This window comes from Puma concolor, chromosome B1 (genome assembly GCF_028749965.1).
Source record: "Puma concolor isolate L17-30 chromosome B1, mPumCon1.1.hap2, whole genome shotgun sequence".
Classification (NCBI taxonomy): Eukaryota; Metazoa; Chordata; class Mammalia; order Carnivora; family Felidae; genus Puma; species Puma concolor.
In genome coordinates, this window is record NC_141670.1 from 2,861,396 (window position 1) to 2,886,471 (window position 25,076).

The following is a 25,076-nucleotide window of genomic DNA, read 5'->3' on the forward strand; positions in this document are numbered from 1 at the left end:
GCCCGACGCGGGGCTCGAACTCACGGACCGGACCACGAGATCGTGACCTGAGCTGAAGTCGGACGCTTAACCGACTGAGCCACCCAGGCGCCCCAATATTTGAATTTTTTTAATGTTTATTTTTGAGAGAGAGACAGAGCATGAGTGGGGGAGGGGCAGAGAGAGAGGGAGACACAGAATCCCAAGCAGGCTCCAGGCTCCCAGCTGTCAGCACAAAGCCTGACACTGGCTTGAACTCATGATCCGTGTGATCATGACCTGAGCCGAAGTCGGACACTTAACCAACTGAGCCACCCAAGCACCCCTACCCTAATATTTGAACTGTAGACAGAAGTATCTTCCTTGTCTTGCTTCTCCGTGTCACTAGGTGTCCCATATATTTTAGAAGCTAACAACATGGAGATGTTTGTTACTTCTAGTAACAGTCCTAGTGATATCATCTACATATATTTACATGGAGATAAGTCAATAAATGATTGATAGGCTCATCCACAAGTATTTATTGAGCTACCCTGGACCGGAGCCAAGTATTTTCCATACATCATGCTTCTCTCCTAACGATGCAATGCTGGCTACCCTGGGAGTCAGTCAAGCTGAAGTGAAAACATTAGATTTATGTTATGAGTGGGGGTTTTAATGTTTGTTTGGGTTTAGAAAACCAGCACTCTAGCAGAGGGGAGAGTTCAAGGTGCGGCAGATTCAGACCCACAACCAGTTGGGGTTGAAGTGCAGCCCCAGACAGAAGTGTTCGAATACAGCAGAGCGGCACCAAGTCCTATGATTTACAGGATCGGGGTAAAACCCCTTAGAGACAGAGCAACCCTGCACATGAGGGACCCCAAACGGGGAAACCGGACAGGAGGGAGCCAGCATCCCAGCGCCAGAAATACTGGTAACAGTGAAAAGACAACAAGTCCTAACTGACAAGACAGAACAATGGCTTTCTGACCTTTAGGGCACAGAAGGAGGCATACTCAACAATCTTTGGTATGAAAAGGGTAGACTGTGTGTATTCAATCATTACACTAATCAACGTGTGAAATAAAGAAGGTACTAGAAGTGGCAAGAAGGTCCGTTTAAGTCCACACATGTATGCGTCATTCTTGAAAACACCTATAACGGGAAGAGTTTTAGAAGAACCTTGCTGGAGCAAAACTGACTTTTAATGTTAAGTCATGGGTGGTATTATCACTTATGTGCCAGATAAAATCATAAAACAAGTCCACTAAAAGCTAGCGATTTAGACACAGAATGAGACACGTAGGGAGGCACATACAAATAAAAGAACCCTGCTCTAAAACTTCTCTAAAATAAAGTCGTGACACGAAGCCATCTGGCAGGAAAAGTCAAAATTAATTTTTCAGAAGGAGAGGCATCTGGTAGAGTATATTGTCCCATTGTAAGCAAAAGTGTTGTAGAAAATATTTCTAGGTCTTTCAAGGCACGGCATATTTACATTTCATACCATACATGGTGATACAGCAAAGGGTATAAAGTAGGCTTCTAACAAGGTGGTTCCGAAGCAACCTGATTGAATCTTGAGGTATCCCGATCAAATGTGAAGTTCCTAAGAAGGTAATTGTTGGGTGTTCTAAAGATTTAGCCCTGCTGCCATAAATGAGCAACAACACAGGGTACAAGTGTTTTTATGTAGTGCGACGTTTATGCCATATTATACACAGATATACACTGGGATCCTTTCACTTATAAATGTGCACAGTTTGCAATGTGTTGATTTCTAAAGTTGGGATGAGATTTAGAAGACAGCCAAAGCAGTCTGTGTTTCTCCATGTGTCTACCCTCCAAGCGAAGGATATAAAACAAAGTCATTAAAAAGGCAAGGGTCCTAATTTGACCAAATCTACAGCTTAATGGTTTTGCTTTTGCCAGTGGAGCATCAGATGTGGGAATTATGAAGCAGATTACGGCAAGTAGCCTCCTCGGGTCTCCGGAAGGAATTGTAGCCGTTCTTCTAAACCCATTAGATAAAATGCAGAGAACAGTCTGCTTAAATTTTGAAAGTGAAAACAGTTTTGAAATCCATGATAAACATGTAATTTTTTGAAAGGTTTGGAGCAGGAAAAGTGGCCCTTTGTAGGTACAGCGGACAGACGTGGAGGACTTTCATCACCTCGGCACCGTCCTCGTTTTGGCCGGCGTGACGTGTGATTTTTAAAGGTCACGACTTAAAAAAGGAATTATGTCATGCCAGCTGCACTGCTCAAAACAATAATGAAGATGAAACAGAGAGCGGTAAGCTGACCTGAACGGAGAGACCACCAGAGCTGGGTTCGTGACAAGGACGGAGAGGTGAAGGAACTACGCAGATACAGGGGCATTATTAAGTACACACGGAGGCCACCATAAGCACCAGAGGGACCCCGTGTGATATCCCTTAATTTTGAAAAGAAAAGAATTGGGGGGCACATTCTTTTGCTAACTAAATTAATAAATAACGATCCCTTTGCACAAAACTGGTGGATAAAAAGCTGTCTTTACACGTGGGTAGGTACGTTACACCCTAAAACAGAAGTGTTACTGATCAGGTCTGTAACCCGTAAATGGAAACTTGCATTAAAGGCTCAGACGATGAGATGGAAAACTGGTGAATAAAGGCATCACAGCTTCACTTAGGGAGATGCCACGGGAGGTGACAATACATGAAATAAATGTCAAATGTTACGATCACACAGACATAAACCTAACGAGCGTCGCACTGCACACCTAGACTTTCATATTCCACTGTTTTATGAGTCAATACGTCTCTACGACAACAGAATGTGTACACAGAAAACCCCATTAACTAATAAAACAGCATCTGATAGAAAGAAAAGAAACTACTTTTTAAAATCATTGTCAAAGAAGTTTAGCATCGTGTGGAGCTAAAAATATTTTCTTCTTTTCTATTAAAAAAAATTCTTTAACGTTTATTCGTGTTTGAGAGACAGAGCGCAAGCAGGGATAGGACAGAGAGAGAGAGGGAGACACAGAATCCGAAGCAGGCTCCAGGTTCTGAGCTGTCAGCACAGAGCCCAACGCAGGACGTGAACTCAAGAGCTGAGAGATCATGACCTGAGCCCAAGTTGGACACTTAACTGACTGAGCCCCTAAAAATATTTCTCTTATCTGTAAACTGTGGGCCTGCTAAGTCCACATAATAAATACTTTCTGTATTCTTTCCACTTAGTAGATCATAAGAAATCTTCAAAGCATAAGGGATTGTATGTCCTGTGTCAAGAAAAGTCGTAGCATAAATTTGGGGGAAATAGAGATTCTATTTATCTCTCTTGGAGGTTTGGAAGTATTTTAGATATAAAGGCACAGAGAAATCCTGCAGTGATGAATCCTCCTCGACTTTATTTGAAGGGTTTCCAAAATGTCTGTGATTACAGGACCACTTCGGGCAGTGAACCACCCGTGGATAAGACAGGACAGGAGTGTCGGGCAGAACAGGTTGAGAAGCACTGACCTTGTCTCTCACTCATGGAGAGGAGGGAAGTGAGTGCTCAAGTCTGGAAAGGGCACGGCTGAGCTCCACCCTCCGAACACCTTCTGAATACTGGTGGATCACGTGTCCCACCACCACACGGCAGAGCTCTGACTGCATGTTAAGGTTAAAATGGTTCCTGGACCATCAACCTCATCAAACTACAGACTCCACGGGGACTCGAACTGGCTCCCCCTTCTTCATTAGTGCTATACGTTGAATACTTGTGTGTCTCCCTCCACACCTCCCCCCCACCCCCCGCAAATGCATTTGTTGAAGCTCTAATCCCCAACGTGATGGTGTCTGGAAGTGAGGTCTTTGAGAGATAATTAGGTTTAGATGAATTCATGCAGGTGAGCCTCTCCCGATGGGATTAAGGCCCTTATGAGAAGGGTAAGAGACACCTCTCTCCGGACGTGTGCACCCAGGAAAGGCCAGGTGAGCACACACTGAGAAGGTGGCTGGTTACGAGCCAGGAAGCAGATCGCCACCAGGAACCGAACCTGCCAGCATCTTGATCTTGGACTTCCCATCTTCCAGATCAGTGAGAAATAAATGTCTGTTGTTTCAGCCCCCCGGTCTGTGGTGTTTTGTCACAGCAGCCAGACCTGACTAAGACGTCTGCACACAGAATGCATCTAGTGCATGGACTGGAATAAGCATACACACATTGACCGAATTAATAAATGGATAAAAGGATAATACACTGTGGCAAAATGATCACAGTTATTAGCTAAAGTCTATCTTGGCTGCTAAACAACATGTTCTCGTATTTTCCATTAATAAAGAACAAACGCTATGAAATAGATCGTACTCTACCTATGTCTCCCTATGTCTCCATTACACAGCAGCGAACAGATTACCTGCCCCAAGTGACATATTGCTAAACACGCCTCTCACCCACAGTGAAAAGAGAAACATCCTGTCTTGGAGAAGGTCCTCAGCTACGTGCACATGGCTGACTTTCTATGCTTGTTTCATGAGCAGAATGACCACGTAAGCTAGAACTGAAAAAAGTTCCGTCCTCTTGGCCACAGAGATACTTATTACAAATTATAGAAACTGTTTTCCCACTTGAAAACTTACTAGATGCACATAGAGTTCAGAAAACTCAGAATATTACGTGTAGTTGAAATTTTTAAATGTCAAACCTTACACTTGAACTTAACCTCAATTACACAAAAATAAATATAATGGTATTTATTGGTGTTTCCAGGGTTTCTGAGTAAAAGGTCAATTATAGGTTTAAAATGATAACAATGGCAATAAAAACTATCTTGGATTGTTTAATTTATGTATCAGTTAGACTAGTGGAAATACGTATCAAATAAAATGTGGACATTTAATACCTGTGACTATATGTATACATAGGAATACTTAATGCATGTGTTTTTGCATGTTTTTGCTTTTCATTGAAGTAAGCAAATATAAAATATTCAGATTTCATTGAGGTTCTTATTATCCAATAGGCCAAATCATCAGATTAACTGACTGAATCAAGGAACTTTCAGAAAAAAAAAAGTGTTTTTAGCAAAATACACCCATAATTTTCATACTTTTCTTTTGGCATGATGTTTTATAACATTGAGCAATGTTCTTTGAGCCAAATCTGGTCGTGTTTATTTCTTGTTGTAGTAACTCCTTTCATTAGCCCTCCAGCTGAATATAGTTCCTCTGGCCTTTACAAAAAGATGTTACTGACCCATGATCAATAATAGTCTTCCACAATTTGCTTAAGGTGTAATACTAAACACTTTCATATAGATATTTGATCATTGTAAACAGACATTTGTGATATTTAGTATATAGGCTTGAGGAAACATTACAGACTAATACGAACATTCTTACAGAATAAAATATCTGTATGGTCAGAAGACTATGCAGATAAATTATACTAATGATATGACAAAGTATGAAATAATTTAACACGTTGGATTTTACATAACATCTGATGAGCACAATGTCAGAACCCCAAATGTAACTATACCTTAGAAACAAAAGAAAAGAAAAAACTGCAACAGTGTGCATTCAGGCCAAACATATTATTTGTTAGCAGATTAAGAAATTGGTAGCACAGTAGTAAAGCAAAGGTATAAATATATAAACATATATACATATTTTTTAAAATTCTCTGCTCTTTGAACAATGTGAATTAATTTAACTAGTCCTTCAACAATTTAACTCATATTTTTAAAAAAAAATACATCAATTCTAGGAGTAATGTCGGCAAGATGGCAAAGTAGGAAACCCCAGGGCTTCCTTCCCCCTTGGAGACACCAACTTAACACCAATACAGACAAACTCCCCCGTAGGAAATTTAGAAACCATTTAAAAGGTTCCTGAACCCTGGAGAAGCACAAAGCAAACTGCACTGAAGCTGGTGGAAAAGTTCATGGCCAGAGACTCTCTCCACGACACAGTGGGCATTACTGGAAGGAAAGTCCCAACTTCTGAGTTCTCCTTGTGGATGGAAAGATGACAGTGGAACATATACCCAATGATCTGACTTTTTACAGAGCTGCCTGAGGGACTGGTTTCTCTCTTCCTTGAATCTAAGGGTTGATAGGAACAAATGCGAAGTCAGTACCTCAGAACAAAGGCAATAATGTGGACTGGTTCACACCAGAATTTGTAGTACCATAGCCAGGAGGAAGGGGTGGCGGGGGTGGGGGTGGGGGCTCAAGTTGCAAGCAGCCATGGTAAGAGACACATCTAGGGGAAGCTCCTGATTAGCAGCCAGCAAACGTCTCCTGTCAGGAGATTACATGCGCAAGACCCAAGAGCACACATCCTAAGAAGAGGCTGGAGCACTCAGAATCTCTAGTTGGGCCAACAGGCGAAAGTCCACCCTCTACAAAACTAAATTGCAGAGACAACGAAATGTGGCTGAACAGAAGGTAAAACAAAATTGCAACAGAAGATGAAACAACATATGAAGAAATAAGAAAATGGTCAAATTAAAGGGTCAAATGAAATCTCTAGAAACCCACCATACAGAAATGGAGACGTGAATTACCAGGCAAAGAATTCAAAATAATGGTCATTAGACTGCTCAACAAATTACAAGAGAACACAGATAAACTACTCAACTCAATCAAGAAAGGGATATATGAACAAAATAAAAATATCAACAACAACAACAACAAAAACATGAAGAAAGACCAAACAGAAATTGTGAACGAAAGAATACAAGAACTGAATTTACAAAGCCATTAGAGAGGATCAACATTAGACTTATTCAAGCACAAGAAAGAAACAGCAACCTTGAAGAAGACAGGTCATTTGAAATTGTCAAGTCAGAGGAGAATAGAAGGCAGAAAAATGAATACAGTTTAATGGAATTATAGAAAACCATCAAACAGAACTCTATGTGTATTATGGGAATCCCAGAAGGAAGAAAACAAGAGAAAAGAAGGCAGAAAGTCTATTTGAAGACATAATGGCTGAAAACTGTCCAAATCTGAGGAAAGAAACGGGCATACCCATTAAATAAGTTTAAGGAACTCTAACCAGGTTAAATCTAAAGAAACCTACATTGAGACATACCGTAATCAAATTATCATAACAAGAAGACAATGAGAAAACATTTTTTTTTTCTCTTGTAAACAGCAAGAGAAAAGAAAACTGTAAGGTTCAAGGAAGTTTCTATCAGACTTCCAGTGGATTTTATTCATCAGAAACCTTGCAGGTTAAATGGACTCAGATGGCATATTTAAAATGCTGAAAGACAAAACACAAACAAACAAACAAAAAAACCCAAAACTGATAACCAAGAATACTATATCCAGCAAAACTGCCCTTCAGAGATGAAGAAGAAATTAAGACATTTCCAGATAAAAACTGAGGGAGTTCATCACCACTAGATCTGCCCCCAAAGAAATGCAAATTTATGTTAATGGATATGCAATATAAAAGGGTAATTTGTGTCATCAATAAAGAGGAGATATAAAGTAGAACAGATATAAAGTAGAATTTTATATGTGATAAAAATTATTATCATAAAATATATTATTGCAATTTTAAGAAGCCTCATGTAATTGCAATGGTATCATTAAAGAAAATAACTACATTATACACACAAAGTTAAATGAGAAATAAATTACAGCATATCACTACAAAAGTACAACAGAACACAAAAATCAGCAATAGGGGAAAAGAAGGGCAAAGAAGCTGTAAGACATACAGAAAATAGATGAATAAAATGGCAACAGCAAGTCCTTCCTCATCAGTGATTACTTTAAATGTAAATGAATTAAATACACCAAGTAAAAGACACAGACTGGCAAAATGGATAAAAAATAAGTAAGATCCAATCATATGCTGCCTACAAGACACTCACTTTAGATGTAAGGATACACGTAGACTTAAAATGAAATGATGTAAAAGATATTTCATAAGAGTAAGAAACTAACAAGATCAGGAGTGGCCACACTTACAGAGATAAAACAGCCTTTAAGGTGAAACTGTCACAAAAGCCAAAGATGGACATTGTGTGATGAGAAAAGGATCAACTGACCAGGAAGGTACAATTATTAATACAGATGTGACCAAAATTAGGATTCCCAATTATATGAAGCAACCATTGACAGAAGTGGAGAGAGAAACAGACACAGCACAACAATACTGAGAACCTTCAATACCCCATTTTAAGTTATGGACAGAAGCACCAGGCAGACTTTCAATAAGGAAGGACTCAAACAACACTAAACACCAACTGGGCCTAACAGATATTTACATAATACTCTACCCAAAAAAGCAGAATGCACATCCTTCTCAAGCACATATGAAACATTCTCCAAGATAGACCACGTGTTAGGTCACAAAACAAATCTTTTTTTTTTTTTTTTTTTAATGTTTATTCTTTTTTTTTTTTTTTTGAGAGAGAGAGAGAGCAAGCAAGGGAGGGGCAGAGACAGAAAGAGACACAGAATCGGAAGCAGGCTCCAGGCTCTGAGCTGTCAGCACAGAGCCTGATGCAGGGCTCAAACTCACAAACTGTGAGATCATGACCTAAGCGAAAGTCAGACATTCAATCAACTGAGCCACCCAGGTGCGCCAGGTCACAAAACAAACCTAAACTGATTTAAGAAGATTGAAATCATACAAAGTATCTTTCATTAATAGAATGAAACTAGAAATCAACAGCAGAGAGAAAACAGAAAAATAAAAACATTTTGTGGAAATTAACCAATGAATCCTAAACTCAACCAATAGGTCAAAGACCAAATAACAAGAGAATTCAGAACATATCTGGATAAATGAAAACAAAAGCGTGACATACCAAAAAGTTACAGCATGTGGTGAAAGTGGTACTACGAGGGAAATTACAGTGGTAAATGCTTATGTTAAAAAACGAATGAAGATCTCGGGTAAACAACCTGACCTTACACCTCAGGGAACTAGAAAAAGACAACAAACCGATCTATGATCCAACAGTCCCATTTTGGGGTATATATCCAAAAGAATTGAAAGCAAAAACTCAAAGAAATATTTGCGCACTCAGAGCATTATTCACAACATCCAAAAGGTGGAAGTAATCCAAATGTCCACTGAAAGAAGAAAGTGTGGTATATATACACAATGGAGTATCATTTAGCCTTAAAAAAGGGAAATCCTGTCACAGCCTAAAATATGGATGAACCTTGAGAACATTATGCCAAGTGAAATAAGCTGACCACAAAAGGACAGTGTATGATTCCACGATCTCTAAAATAGTCAAAATCAGAGAAACAGAAGGGAGAAAAGGGGTTTCCGTGGGCTGGAGGGAGGGGAGAAGGAGCGATATTGTTCAATGGCATACAGATCTGCAAGATGAAAAAGTTCTAGAGATCCGTTGCACAACAACGTGAATATATTTAACACTACTGGACCACACGCTTATAAATGGTTAGGACTGTTCAGTTTAACATTAACGTGTTTTTTTTACCACAATAAAAAACCAGCAGAGGTGGGATAAGAACGTCAGGTCTAGAGTCAGACACATGAGACAGCATGAACCGGGCCCCCTAGGTTGTACCTAACCCTACCACAGCATGGAAGCACAACACAGACCACAGCACGGACCACAGGGCATTTCAATCTCCTTGTTTACATCCCTCTCATTGCTCAGAACGAGCTCCTTACAATGGGTGACCATACATCTCCAAGAACTAGCAGAGTCTTAGTATAATTTTGTAAACAAATCCATGCACCACATGTATCTGTAGAAAATACAAAACGCTTCATAAATACGTAAAGATAAAAAAACGTTCACATACAATAGGGAATTATACAATTTTTATTTAAAAAATGGACAGTCAAAAACAAGATCACAGACCTACCCCTTGTCTCTTTGAAATTTCTCCCCCCTAACTGGACATTATCACCTAATAATTAAATCACATGAAAACAAGTGCATCAACACAATTTACTAAGTTCTACAGAGATTAAAGAAAGGAGGTGTGGAAGAAGGGCCATATTTCCCAGAATCCCATACAACTAGCAGTTTAATTGGGCTTACAGGCCATAAAAAAAAGTACTAAGGGGGAAAATGTGTTGTCACTGAAGCGTGTGGATAATCAATGCTAATACAAACAGAGGTCAAAGCAGTGACCGTGGATTGACATAGTACAGGCAGGCGTCATGGCTGGGGCAGGCTGAGTGGTTCTAGAAGCACAGGTGGGACTGTAAAGGCAGAGACACATGGGGGAGGGGTCGTTGGTGAGGAGGACACAGGAGCACTTGTGTGAAAATGGCAACGAACACAGTGTGGTGGACAGTGTCTGACCAAATTCAATGGCTTGAGGGGAAACTGAGTGATAAAACCCATTGACACGTTGGACAGAGGTGCCGTAAGAAGCAAGGGACACACTGTTGAGCCCCTGAAGGATTTCTGTCAGGTGACGAAAGTTAGGATCAAGGAGGCATGGAGGGATAAATCCCAGTGTGGCACTGGGTTGGAAAAGGGCAGAAACAGGACCAGTGGGACACTGTGGCCGTAGTTCAGTGTTAAGAATCAGGGGGATGTCAAGATTTAGGGGAACGCATGTTTTTAAATGAAAAACCCACCAGGGACCTAAGGAGAACATGCCCTGAAAGGCTTTCTTGCTGATCACGTATCTGGTACGGGGCAGTAGATCTGATGAGAGCCCGCTAGGAAAGGGCGTTTGCACTTCAGTTTTACTTACGAAATGGGACACAGAACATAGACAACTCTGATGAACAGGTGGAGGGAGCCTCATAGTTTGGGGAGTGGGAAACAGCCATGTGTCATCCCCCCTTCTAAAACTGCTTCCCCTTCTGACACTCAGAACTTTTCTTCGATCACCTACGTGACTGAACTCCGCTCCCCTGCGTCTAGAGCCTTGATCTAGACCATCTGATAGGACTGAGCATCTCATAAAAGATTAGCCGGTGGTTGGCTAAGTCACTGAGTCACCCGTAATTACTTATTCAAATTATGGCATCTTTATTCCCCAGCTAATTACCGTGGAAGATCTGTAAGACCGGCAGTAGAATATTCTTTCAACTTGTAACACCCAAGGGATGAATTTCTAAAATAATATCACGAGTTTTAAGCTAGTAAGAAGATCCTGAAGCCAATGGGATGATTAAAAACACAGAATAATAATTTTCGAGTGACCACAACTTGTCAATAAAGCAGTATACTTTTGCCTGTGGGACTCTCTTGAAGTGTCTGTTCTAGAAGGACAAAATCTCTAGATTTCCCCATTACACGGGCATAGAGGATCTGTATGTGTATAGATAATGACAGCATGACATCTAATAAATATTTCCCACATTATTTTTCCAGAGTTGGACTCAGAAACGCACTGTGGCTCAACAATTTTGTTTCTCCAGAGTACTCGCGGACTCAAACAGGCTAGGATTTAATGAAAGTGAGCTCACTGCAAAGCAAACCGAGCTACAAGATCACAAGGAGGGTGGCGGTGAAAAGAAAACCCAGTTCCCTGCCATTCTCAGAAATGTGTAGATCCTCATGGCAGTCTAGAACCAGCAGATATTCCAATCATGTTTGTCCGCCATTAATGTGCAAGCCCACAATACAATACTGAGCGATAAAAAGAAAACCATCACCATAAAATATGTGGTGCAGCATTTACAACAGGCGTTCGGATAAAAGAATCAATAGCGCCAGCGACTAACCCACGACGGAACAAAAGACAAAAGGAGAGTTGAAGGACCAAGTGGCTTTCATTAGCAAACTTCCTCACTCCACAACTTTTTAAGTATTTTAATCATAAAATTAGTAGAAATCAACAAAATATTTCGGGTATTTGTGAAAATTAAATTTGAATAAAAATCCCTTCTATTCCTCTATTACTTAATCACATGAAAACAACCGGATGTAATTTCAGAACTCTGAGTATGTGCGGCATGGTGTGACTGACTCTGGAGAAGTCAGGATTTTACGTCACGCCATCCTGGCAAACAGCGCTCAATTCAGATACATCCTTCAAACCCAAACTCTAGGGCCTTCTGACTTCCGCTTTATCCTCACTCTCTATGTCCGTCCGGGATACCATCTGGTCTACCCGCCATCTGCATGTCAAATCCTTGTCTCTCCACATATCCCCTCCTCCTCGGAGCCACGTCACCCCTCCTGGTGACTGCAAAGGGCCTACCCAATACAGATGACCCTCTGTTATTGCCACGGCCCCACACCGCCTGTCTCTACTCAGTAGCTTAATCTGTGTGAAGGACACACCAGATGATACCACTTCCCCGATGGAACCCTTTCAACGACTTCCGATCGCCCTTATGACGAAGTCCGCGCTACAAGGCGCTGTGGTTCTCCCCCTTGCTCACCCTTGGGCCTTATTTCTACCTCTCTTCTTACTGTTCACGCTGCTCCCTCTATTCTAGACTCTTGTTCTCTTCACTTTCATGTGTGTGCTAGACATGCTTCCACCTGGGCTCGCTGTGACCATAGTTTCTTTGGACTCTAATGCTTTCCCCTAAGTGTTTTTGTGACTGACTACTGTTCTTCCACCCTTCCTTCAAAACGTATTTTCTAGCTAAAACAGAGCACAGCAGTCATTCTGTATGTCAGAGCTCTGTCTACTTTCTACAAGGCACTTTGCACAATCTGTAACCATCACGGACACGCTAGGTTTTCTCGTTTGTTATGCCCCCCGCTAGAACTTAGATACTATGTGAGCAGAGACCACGTCCGCTTGTCTTGTCATGACTCTGTCCACGGAGCCCAGAGCATGCCGTATATGACAGACGTTCGGATAATTCATGATGAATGCAGGGATGCCCACAAATTACTTTAGCAGGAGCACGAATGAGCGAGGAGGGAGGAACGACTATCACCCAGGGGTGGAATGAAGGCAAAACGTGCACGTTCTGTGAAAGCCACTCCACGTAGAGAACAATCAAACACAAAAGTAGCCTCAAATGACTCACACGGGCAGATGCACCAAACGACAACAGTTCATTTGAAACCAGACTCGTTTTCAATTCTGAGTCACGAGCGGCCTGAGTAGCAGCATGATTGATTTAATGCTTGACGATTCCCCCGAGCAGCATCCAGAAGGCCAGCTGACAAATACACATTAGGCCAGGACCCACCTCTTAAATAAGTGTGGGAGCAGTAGGACTCCACAGGTGCAATTTTAAGATAAGTCCTCAGTTCGATACATGGCACTCTTGCCCATTCACAAATTTAATGCCTAAAATTCCAAAGACTATAGAGAAACTTTCGTTCAGTGCTATATTTGCTTCTAGGTGAGTTTTTAAATAATATTTTCTGTTGCCTAGCTTACTTTATTGTAACAGGATGGTATATAAGACATATAACATGCAAACCATGAGTTAACTGCCTTGTTTATGTCGTCGGTAAGTCTTCTGGTCAACAGTAGGCTATTAGTCGTTCAGTTTTGGTGGGTCACAAGTTACACGCAGAGTTTCGATGACTGGGGGTTTGGCACCCCTTAACCCTCACACTGTTCAAGGATCAACTTTAAAAACTTCTGTGGTCCTCGGTAGAGTTAGAACTTGATAGAAAACTAGGAAGACATGAATAATCATCAGTTGATGTGACTTGAACCAATTTTTAAAGGATTAAGGGAGGCAATCTTTGTTTGCCAAACTGGAAGTTAATAGAGGTGATTCTTGGAAAGAAGAACATTTAGAAAAAAATCTTATGGATTTTTAGTATATAAATAAACACAAAAAGGGGCTTGCCATGAAGTGATTAAGAAGATAACTTCACTATACCTTTGAATGAGTACTGGTTTACGAGATGTTCACTAGGTGGGAAGCAGTGAGCTTTAATCTCTGAGTACACAGAGTGAAATCTCTGTAAACACAGTGACAGTTAGATTGAAGCTCATTCTTGTTTAATTTCTCATCCCCTGTGATTTTATTCATGCCCAGCATTCAAGCTGAGAAACCTTATTAGTATTAATGTAATACTAAAGTGCCATTGAAACATTCATTAATAATTTGCAGGTATTTATAAAGATCATTGTAATCATTGTAATCGAATCAAAGTTGTCAATATTCGATTGTGGTAACATCCTACTAAAAATATTTAGTACTTTTGATTTCAAAAAGCTCAGTGCATTTTCCAGAATTCAATCTTTATCTAGATAGTTCGTTCTGAATTCCTGTTTTGAAATGAGTACACAAAGGAAATAAAATATGGTACCTACTGAATCACTGAACACAAGCAGGAAGGAAATTAATGTGGCTAACTGTATTATATTCTCCACATTAGGTAAAAAATTGATACATGACCGTCATGCCAAGTTCATTTCTGCGTTTTGAAGACAACTTCCTTTGCAAATTGTAAGTACCTTTTAGAATACAGAACAAAGGAAATCATCTCTTTTAATTACTACATTTTCCTTTTTAAAAAGAAAATTATGTAAATAACATCTATTTCCTTTTTGCTTGTATTGCCACAAATTCAAAGCTACATTTAATGCTGAATGATGTCATTTCTTTTATTCTATGTGTCCAGTACATTTATACCTTCCTCCCTTGTTTCGTTGAATCAAATTATTTGGAAAACAGGTCATTTTAAAGGGAAATTAGACAATCTTATCTTTTTGTCTGACTACATACCTTTTGATGAGGTCTTATATACATTGATGATCCGTAATCTTGTTTTCACTATATGCTTAACTACCGATTATATAAATACATGTGAGAAGGACTTAGTGGGCTATCAGTTCTGAACTGGTTGCACTTGAAATAATAACACTGTATCACAGAGCGCTCTAGACAAACGAATGCTTAAAAAACACTGATGTCAAAATCAAATCTATAGTAAAATATGTTACAAATATTTTATAATGGTAGATCATCACTTCAACTAATGACAATAAACACAGTGCTAAAATGTGACAAATAACAAACCTCCAGCTAACCCTCCCTTGTAAAGGAGTAACACGCAATTCAAACAGTGAGACTCACTATATTTTCTTCTCTATCAATTCTCCTTTTCTTCCTGATGGTAACTACACACCACTGATCCAAACTCCAACCGGTTTCAGAATAAATATATTCTAAATGTACCAATTACTGCAATATTTTTGTCTTATTCTCCCCTATCCTTTCATGTGATGCTGTCATTGTCATAGCTTGTATGTTCCTGGTTCTGATCCACCAGTATAGTCTTCTCTGTCTGTGGCCAGATCCCTAGACATGGGACAATGGCCTTCACATCGGGCCGTGTTCATAGCTGGGCTACTATTTCAAGAATGGGGGCACCACAGGGCGCCTGGGTGGCTCAGTCGGTTAAGCGTTCCACTCTTGATTTCAGCTCGCTCATGATTTCACTGTTCGTGAGTTCCAGGCCCATGTTGGGCTCTGTGTTGAGCCTGGGAATCTCTCTCTTTTCTCTCTCTCTCTGCCCCTTCTTTGCTTGTTGGCCCTCTCTGTCTGTCTCTCTCTCTCAAAATAAATAAATAAATGTTTAAAAAAAAAAAAAAAGAAAGAAAAAAAACTAAAGAATGGCTCCCGTGATGTATTAGAAGATATGTGAAGTCTATAGCGCACCATAGCTTCTCTGTCTTACTTGCCTTCCAGGGGCCAAATGTTGTATGTTAGAGACTCCAGAAATATTATACTAGCTCCACTGGGTTTCCCAGTAGTGAATGTTGACAGGAAATAAAACGAAACAAACAATCAAACAAAAACGCATGATAAAAATGCTGAAATAAAAAAGTTCCTATGTACGCAATTTTGGTGCTGTTTTCACCAAGTGCCACGCGTTAGCACCAAACGGGCTTGCATAATTGCAGCAGCCTTGTGCTGGAGGTAAAATTCACTCATGGCTTCGTCATGCTAACTCAGGACAGATGTATTCAGTGGGGTGTTGTAAGGTTTGCTGCAGAACTGAGGTTAAATATCTTCCAACTTAGCGAGGCAGAACTATGTATCGGGTGCACCCGAATAATGGTGTAATTTAAAAGAGAAGGTTTTAATCGTGGAACGTATGATTATTAAATAAGCACGGGTACATGTAAAAATCAGAATAGTTTCTATTCAAAAATTTCATAATGGGGAACAGCTCTAGATTGGATGGACTTATTCTGCTAATAATGTATCTGTAATATAAACATATTATCCAATGTAATTCTATAATTTATCTGTAAGTACTTGTAAAATTTTCACAGTTATGATGAAAATCCTATATTACTGTGTTACAATTATGTACGTGTTACATGGATGATAGACATAGATAGACCATTTTTTCCACAATGAGCATTTCAAGGGGTGCCTGGCTGGCTCAGCCAGTACAGCATGGAATTCTTATCTCAGGGTCGTGAGTTCAAGCTCCATGCTGGGTGTGGAGCCCACTTTAAAAAAAAAAATCGTAAAAAGGAGCATTCAAGAAAAGCTTGTCCCTGGTTAACCTAAAAGAATAACTTTGGTATTTATATATTTATCTTTGGGCAAGGGGAAACCCACAAAAGGATTTCCACTCCCACACAGGATATAGAAATCTGAAAAATAAAACACTATTTTCACTTTAACAACGAGAAAAATCTAAACTGCGAGGTCCTAACGTTTCTTGAACTCGTCCAAGGGACGAGGTAGCAGGTACCCAGGTGACAGCAAGTGCAAAGAACAGCCTGTTCCAGGAGATCCAGGACATGAAGCTGTCTCTGTGACAAACACAGGACAAACACGCATGGGAAAGAATGAACCACTCAGGCCATCCTCTTGGCAAACTGCCAAAGGTCCGGAAGGGGGTCAAATAGCTCGGGGACCCAGACACAGTGGGGTGTGCCCTTCTTTATTTCAAATAAGACAAAGACAAACACTCCGACAGGGTGCATGGCTTCAACCTTATTAGCTCTCCTCCCACCAATTCCAGTGAAGTCAACCAACCCTGGTCTATTGCTGTATATGGCACATATCACGTATGTCAATAGACACGCTTATGTTCATATATATCCAACCTTCTCTGCTCTTTCCTGCCGAGTTCTAGAATGGCTACCACCAGACTGTTCCCCAGCGGCAGGTTCGTGCCACGCACCCTCGGCTCAGATTTCGTAATTTCCAGGGTAACCCAGCATCATCATTGCCTACATACATCTTTAAGGTTCCATGGTATTTGCTTATTTGTTTTGTTCTGTTCTGGTAGTTTTTCTGAAGAAAAGAGCCCAAAGCAAGGGTGACAACCGTGTCCCTCTGTGTAGCCGTGTCAAACTTCCTACCCAGATAGATAAAAGAAAAGAAGGACGGGGGCGCCTGGGTGGCTCAGTCAGTTGAGTGTCTGACTCTTGATTTCGGTTCAGGTCCTGACCTCACGGTTCGTGGTTCAAGCCCCGCGTCAGGCTCTGTGGGGACAGTGTGGAACCTGCCTGGGGTTGGCTGTCCTTCTCTCTCAGCCCCTCCCCCATTCACGCCATCTCTGCCTCTGTCAAAATAAATAAATAATTGCTTAAAAAATTAAAAGAAGGACATCTGGCTTCCAGAACGTGGCGCGCTCAACTGTGCCGATCTTTTGAGCTTCCGCTCGGACCCCGCAAGAGAACCCAGATCACCCGTATCTGATCAGACCTTCCTGGAATTGCTTTCTCAGTCATTAAAATTTTATGCTTCATCCCCTCAGATAAAAATGTTTGTTTTCTGTTGGGGAAATTCCTATCAGTGCTCATCTGGAAAGATGGCCCATCATCAGTACCGGGGCCAGGCGCTCACTTCTGGATGAGAAACTGAAAGTCTTCACGGAGAAGCAGGTGAGGATCAGCGATCACAGCTCTGGTTTCAGTGCCAGACAAGCCGCATCTCCAACACCGACCTGCAGGCTTCCTTCCCTTCCGCGTGTCCCCCAACTACTCGTGACCCTCGGCGTCACTGTTCGTCAAACGCAACAGTGCAGGCGCTGCTTCTGCCTTTGGTAAAGCGCCTTCGTGACGAAGGGTCTCTGGGCATTCCGCGGGTCACAAGCAGGGTGACCAGAGCCTGTGCAGGCTGAAGACACTGCCTTGTGTCCTTTCTCCTGTAAAAACCGGGCGTACCTCAAAAAGAGGGCTTTCTGAGGACAAAGCAGGAAGGAGCTGTGACATGTTTAGACCTGGCATAGGGCGGGGGCTTTTGTTGTTTTTACTATGATCTCACGGATATCAATTTTAGGAACAAATCTGGATTTAGAGGCTTGTGGACAGGCGGTACCTATTTTCAGGTAGATGCAAAAATAGGTCAAGAGATTAAAAGTATCAGACAATCTCCGGGCAGTTTATTTCCACGGTCCCTATACTGTTTGCTGTTGGCCTTCTTAAGGTTAATTCTATGAACACGTTCTATAACCCACATTTTAAACTCTGCACGTAGAATGAGAACAGAGAAATGAGCGCCTGTAGATACACAGAGGGTAAGGGAACACACGAACGACACAGGTGGTATCAGAATGGTGCTGGCATCGAAAAACAGCCACTCCAAGCAGATCTTAAGAAACAGGACTGTAGCATTAGGTTTGGCCAATTAAAATATAAGCACGTCCCGCGTCAGGCTCTGGGCTGATGGCTCAGAGCCTGGAGCCTGTTTCCGATTCTGTGTCTCCCTCTCTCTCTGCCCCTCCCCCGTTCATGCTCTGTCTCTCTCTGTCCCAAAAATAAATAAAAACGTTGAAAAAAAAAATTAAAAAAAAATAATATATAAGCACGTTAAGTAATTAAGCAAGGCTGTGGATTTGTAAATAAGATTCATTTTGGTGAGAAATATCTTGGTGTTCCTCTTCTAACGAAGTGCATGGGCGGGAAATAGAGTGAAAGGCAGACGATTATATTGTTGAAGCTGTAATCGTACGTCCTCGTAACTGCAGACTAATCATTTCACTAGCACCTCTCTTTATGAGAAGTAAGTGAAAAGCCTGAAGCCACAAGATAAGTTTGGAAGAAAGAGATAAGAACATTCATCAGTTCTAACACCGCTGAAAGTATTAGCGAATTTATTAGCGCTATCATAAATGAGGTTGATAGTTTCCTATCTACAGATGTTCACGAAATGCATCAGACTGGCAGATTTTTTCCAGACATTTCCTACGTAAATAACACCCACAGCATCCTTTTACACTGTCACCAAAGGAGTCCTATTCAAATAAATTGGAATAAACTTGCATACAAATGCCTGTAATAAGTAGGGAAATTTAACCGAAACGGGAAACAGCCCTGTGGTTTGTGTCTGGTCCGGAATATTTATCATCAGCTGGAAATCTGGCCTTTCAAAAACATGCATGCATTTTCGTCTCGGCGAACTGTTTATCTCCATTCAAAAGATCACTTATTAAAGCCATCCATGTATTTGCTTATTTGCAACCACTTATTAAAGGAGATGGATATCGACATTAAGCATTTTTAGCGCTTGAAAACACGTCCTAAAATAAACCTGGCTCTCACTGGAAAGTCTTACTTCGTTTTTACAAGGTTTACCTGCGTCATCAAACGCCAAAGAAGATTTGTGAATCTGACCTTTGTCAACCCATTTATCAGACTATTAACTCACTTTTCACATTCATTTTTAAAAGGTTAGCGTCTCCTTCGCGACACCTTCTTCCAATTAAAATGAGTAATACACGAAGCGGGCAGCGGGCAGCGAGGCTCTGTGATAGCCCTGCACCACCCACTTTGGAGGCCCTGTGACCATAATCGGCTTGGAAATGATGACTTTCTGGGTTTCTGGACGCTAATATAAACACCACTCCCAAGAAAACCAGGAATAGCACACACGGTTACTTTTTGTGCTTCTGAACAATTTTTCCAGACACGAACTTCATTTATCCAACGATTCCAGATACTAACTGACATGTCCTCATTAGTTTGCTCTTTATACTATGTATTTCGTGGGGGCAGATTTTGTATGACCCAATTTCATGCAACTTGGAGAGTCGTTTTGGGACGAGGATATTTTACTATGTAATGAGGGCACGGATTTGTTTTTCCTTTCAGAACATGACTCGATATAACAGCGGAAGCCGGATGCAGAAAGAGGGGACCTTACTTTTGTACTCCAGGTGAAAGCCCGCGGCTGCCACGCTAATGTCAGACTGGAAGTGGAGACAGAGCTGATTGGACGTGCTGTTCAGAAGAGCTGGGACCGTGGTTCCTGAAAGAAACAGGTGGGGGACTTTAACATCACAAATGCATTCACTTTTCTCTAGAAAAAATATACGGGTTTATCTGTTCAGGTTTACAAAGCCCTGCGGTCTGTCTGATCGCAACCTACTGAATCTGAGTACGGGCTTTGATGCTTCTGTCCTTTGGCGCCTTTCTCTTGTGCGAGTACAGCAAAAAGTTGCACATCTCTCTGCCCTCCTCAAGCTGATGTGACGTCTCTCTAACATATCAGGGTACGAACACACAAATTCTTACGTTCTACCAGGCACTGGTGCACTGGCTTTTCAAGTGCCATTCTTTTAACAACACAATCATTTTGTTTGTCTGTTTGTTTGTTTGGTTTTGACTTGAACGAAGAGGGAAAAACTCAAATGAGGGGCATCTGGGTGGCTCAGTCGGTTAAGCATCTGACTCTTGGTTTCTGCTCAGGTCATGAGCTCATGGTTTGTGAGTTCGAGCCCCGCATCAGGCTCTGCGCTGAGAGTGCAGAACCTGCTTGGGATTCTCTCTCTCTCCCTCTCTCTCTGTCCCTCCCCACCTCTCCCTTTCTCTTTCTCTCTCTCTCTCTCAAAATAAATAAATAAACTTAAAAAAATCTTTTAAAAACCTCAAAAGAGCAAGTCTTATGGAGGTTGGGGGTGCAGTTAGCCTGGGTGGACCGATCCGAAATACTGAGAAAATGCTCCTTTTGACTACACATTCTCTTTTCCGTCCTTGGGGGATCCAAACTGGAGAATGTTCCCACTGAGATCTGCAAACGATTCCAACTGAGCATGCGGGAAGAGGAAAATACAGGTGTAGGACATGATGCTTGCTTTCCTTAAAATGTATTGACTTGTGTTGTGACGAACAAAAAGTCAGCAGGAGACGTATCGATGGCAGGGACAAGCGTGACAGAAGAGCGGACACTGGAGGGGGCTGAGGACAAGGAAAATGCTCCTCGATCAGAAGTGTAAAGTATTCTGGGAGGATGTACTAAACATGGGAAATGGTAAGCGAGTTTAAATCCCCTTGTGTTGACACGCACGTGCTTCGAGATGAGGGTGAACCTCATCACGGCACAAGCAAAGTACTACAACCAGCCGCACTGGACAGAACCCTGCTGTGGAAAGAAGGAAACGCTGTTTTAAATAACGGAATAAGGAAATGAGTCCATAATTACGCAAGACAGATGAACGTGACTGCAGAGGGAAGATTCTCCAGCATCCTTCTCTCTGTTGCCATGATCCTGTTTCTTCCACCAGCTTTCCGTCCACAAGCCAGGTACAGACGCCCGCTGCCCTCACCTCTCCAGGTATCCAAAGGCCCTTTGCGGGCGGAGCGTGCAAACCTAAGTCATAATCTATGCCTGTAAAGCCTGGCCAACCTCCTGTGTCCCCATGTCAGTCAACAAGCGGTTAGCATCTGCTCATGGCCCGTCACAGGCTTCCTTCCCCCTGCGACCCCGCCCTGCCATCTGCCAACAGGCCCCCCCTGGCCAGCCTCCTCAGACCCGCCCCCTTCACCGCCATCACCCCAGGGCCAGCCACCAGTGCTAGGAGTACGGTGAGTGCAACGCTCTCCCGACCTGTTTTCTGAATCTCCCGCTGCCCTCAGCCAATTCATTCTCCACCCAGGAGTCGGAAAGCTTTCTTTTTTTAATGGACATATGATTATTTCATTCGGAAATTCTCATGGATTTTTGATGATCTCAGGATGGAATTGCAGCCTCCTTGATTTGACCTGAGACCCTGCATGATCTAACCAATGTCTATATTTCTAGCTTCTTCTCTTTCACAACGCATGTTTTCTGTTGGAGGTGTTCCCATAATTGTAGGCCTATGATGCTCTTTCTCTTTTCTTTTGACCCATTTTACCCTCTTTAAAAAAATCAATTGTAACTAACATACATTTTCATATTAGCTTCAAGTGTACAATGTAGGGGTTCAACAATTCTATACATCACTCAGTGCTCATCGAGATAAGCGGACCCTCGATCCCCGTCATCTATGTCACCTGTCTCCATATCCTCCTCCCCTCTGGTGACCATCACCCTGCATCTAAGAGTGGTTTTTGTTTGTTTCTTTTTTTATTTGTTCATCTCTTTTGTTTCTTAAATTTCACATGTGAGTGGAATCATTTGGTATTTGTCTTTCTCTGACTGACTTATTTCACTTAGCATCATACCCTCTAGATCCAACCATGTTACTGCAAATGACAAGATTCCTTTCCTTTTTATGGCTGAGTAGTATTCCAGTGTGTGTGTGTGTGTGTGTGTGTGTGTGTGTGTGTGTGTGTGTGTGTGTATGTGTGTGTGTACATCTATGTTATCCATTCATCTATGGGTGGACACTCGGGCTGCTGCCATATCTTGGTTATTGTAGATAATGCTGACTTGGGTCAGAGAGAAGAGGCCTCAGAGAGAAACTTAGGAGGAAGAGGGAGGAAGGCGTCCACGGCACCCACTTGTTGGCCTGACTCAAGACCTGTCCACATCAAGACAAGAAAGAGACCTCCACCAAAAACACCGATTTTTACCCATTTTTGTTCATTGTGTATGATGTTTGCTGTCTTCTCTCTCTGGTATTATTTTTGTGTTCTCATGTACTTTTTCTAGTGGTTTCCCAACTTTAAAATATTTCAGGTCCAGGAGAGTCAACATACAGTGTTTTCTGTATAGGTACAGTATAGTGATTCAACACTTTCCACACCAGCCGGTGCCCTTCACGACAAGCATTTTAGTAAGCGTGCTGCCGTAACAAGTACCAGTTTTGTATTTTTAGATAATCTTTGCAGAAAGAATGACATGTTTACCATTGATCTAACTAGTCTAACCAAATCAGGTTAGTCTAACCAAATCTAACTAGTCTAACCAAATCAGTAATGCAGATCCTGTCATTAGGATGCTATGACATCCTAATGTCATATCAGGTGACATGATATGTCAAATCAGGTGCTATGACAGGATCTGCATTACTGTCTGCCTGGTTTTACCTGCAATTTGGGGTAACCGATGACTTTTTCTGCTGCATTTTTAATTTTTATTTATATTTATTTATTTTAGAGGGAGAGAAAGCATGAGTGGGGAGAATGGCAGAAGGACACACAGAGAGAATCTCAGGCAGGCTCCATGCTCGGCGCAGAACCCAACACGGTGCTGAATCCCACGACCCTGGGATCACGACCTGAGCCGAGATCAAGAGCTGGACGCTCAACTGACTGAGCCACCAGATGCCCCGACTCAGACTCCTTTGAACAGTGCTGCCCTTCCTTGCTTTCTGCCCATGCGTCTTCTACCAAAGACCAGACAACGACCCAGTTACCTTCTCCTCTAGATACGACCCAGGCCACCCTCGTCTGTAGCAACACAGCTTTTCTCTGCCTTCACGTGTAGGACGACACTCCTCTGCAGGGCTTCCTGCTTGGTTCAGTTCTTTCAAATTTGCTCTCTTCGGGAGACGAGACCCTAACTTCTACTTTCCAAAATTTACTTCACAGCCTTCAGGGCCCAGGAGAGGAATCTGTACATACAGGTATTTACTGTACATTGTTCAACTTTTTGGTTTGCTTGTCTTTGGTTGGCTGAGTTACGGTGTGGTCAGAAAACCTGCTTCCACACCTGAGTCCTGACACAAATTAGCTCATCACCACAAACATCTTAATATGCTCCAGTTCCGTAAAATGAAGATGATATATGTATTTTAAGTTTGTTTATTTTTTGAGAGATAGAACACAAGTGGGGAGGGGCAGAGAGAAGAAGAGAGTAAGAATCCCAAGCAGGCTCCGTGCTGTCAGCACAGAGCCTAACGTGGGGCTTGAGCTCACAAACCACGGGATCATGACCTGAGCCGAAGTTGGATGCTTAATGGACTAAGCCACTTGGGTGCCCCTAAAATGAACATGATATTAAGTCCCTTACATGTGAGTAATAAATTGCCACGTATGTGACAATGCTGTGTGAGTGAGGTTCCCTCTACGTGTTATTACTGATGGTAGCAAGGCCTGAATGACTTTGTTTGTAGCTCTAGGATGACATATAACCACTCGCTCCTCTACAAAAGGTGCCGGATCTTGACGCCTCGGGGAGCACACCAGACACACGGGTACCAATTAGCGAGGTAGGCCTGGGAGGGTGCCGTGCGGGGAGAACCTGGCCCCAGCTGGAGGGAGGGCAAGCCACACCTGCCGTGAAGGAGCGCCCACGGGGGCCTCTCTAGACTGCACTAGACAGGAAGTTATTCCCAGCACACAAAACCCAGCTGGGAGATGTTTTCAAAAGCGTTGCCACAGGCAGTATATTTTTGATCATATTGTTTTACTGTGACCTAGATAGAGCAACACCTAACACAGAAAACTGAGAAATGGTATTAAAGCCTACAGATTCTACTCTCAGCACAAATTGGTATGAATTTTGATCTATTCTATTCATTTATAATTTATAGCCTGCCTACTTCCAAAAATGATTGTAGATGGCTTAGAACACAAGCCATATATATATACATATGTATACGTATACATATGTATATATACATATATACATATGTATATATATGGCTGTTCAAACACATTTTTTTAAAAAGTTCAATTCATTCAAGAAGCCAATTGTTTTTCCCAAAATGTGTACCTTTAACAATTACTCGTTCTTGTTTGTTTTTACTCAATAACAAACTTTTAAAATGGGTTCAATATTCTCTTATAGATATTTTTTAAAGTACCATAGAAATAAAGAGTTTAAATATTGATTATACTTCTAAAAGTATTGAAATGTTAAGACTGATTTATAATCCTTTTCCCATATAAAATTTTTAAAAAGCTCCTGTTAAAAAATTTCAAATCATTAAAAAAAAAAATCAAATCATTTGTACCTCAAAAAGATTCAGGATGCCTGGTTCAGTTGGTCAAGGGTCCAACCCTCGATTTCAGCTCAGGTCATGATCTGATGGTTCATGGGATCGAGCCCCACGTCGAGCTCTGTGCTGACAATGTGGAGCCTGTGTGGGATTGTCTCTCTCTCTCTCTTTCTCTCTCTT

The 25,076-nt window shown here is 41.7% G+C and overlaps 1 protein-coding gene across 5 annotated transcripts in view; it reads right to left on the bottom strand.

Annotated features, from left to right (window-relative positions):
* CSMD1 (CUB and Sushi multiple domains 1) overlaps positions 1 to 25,076 on the bottom strand; it is a 2,044,057-nt gene that overhangs the window by 201,686 nt on the left and 1,817,295 nt on the right. For all 5 annotated transcript variants that reach the window (XM_086703086.1, XM_086703088.1, XM_086703085.1 and 2 more), the window contains one exon: positions 19,952 to 20,056. In XM_086703086.1, the coding sequence (XP_086559212.1) occupies positions 19,952 to 20,056 (105 nt within the window). The remainder of the gene's footprint in view (positions 1 to 19,951; positions 20,057 to 25,076) is intronic.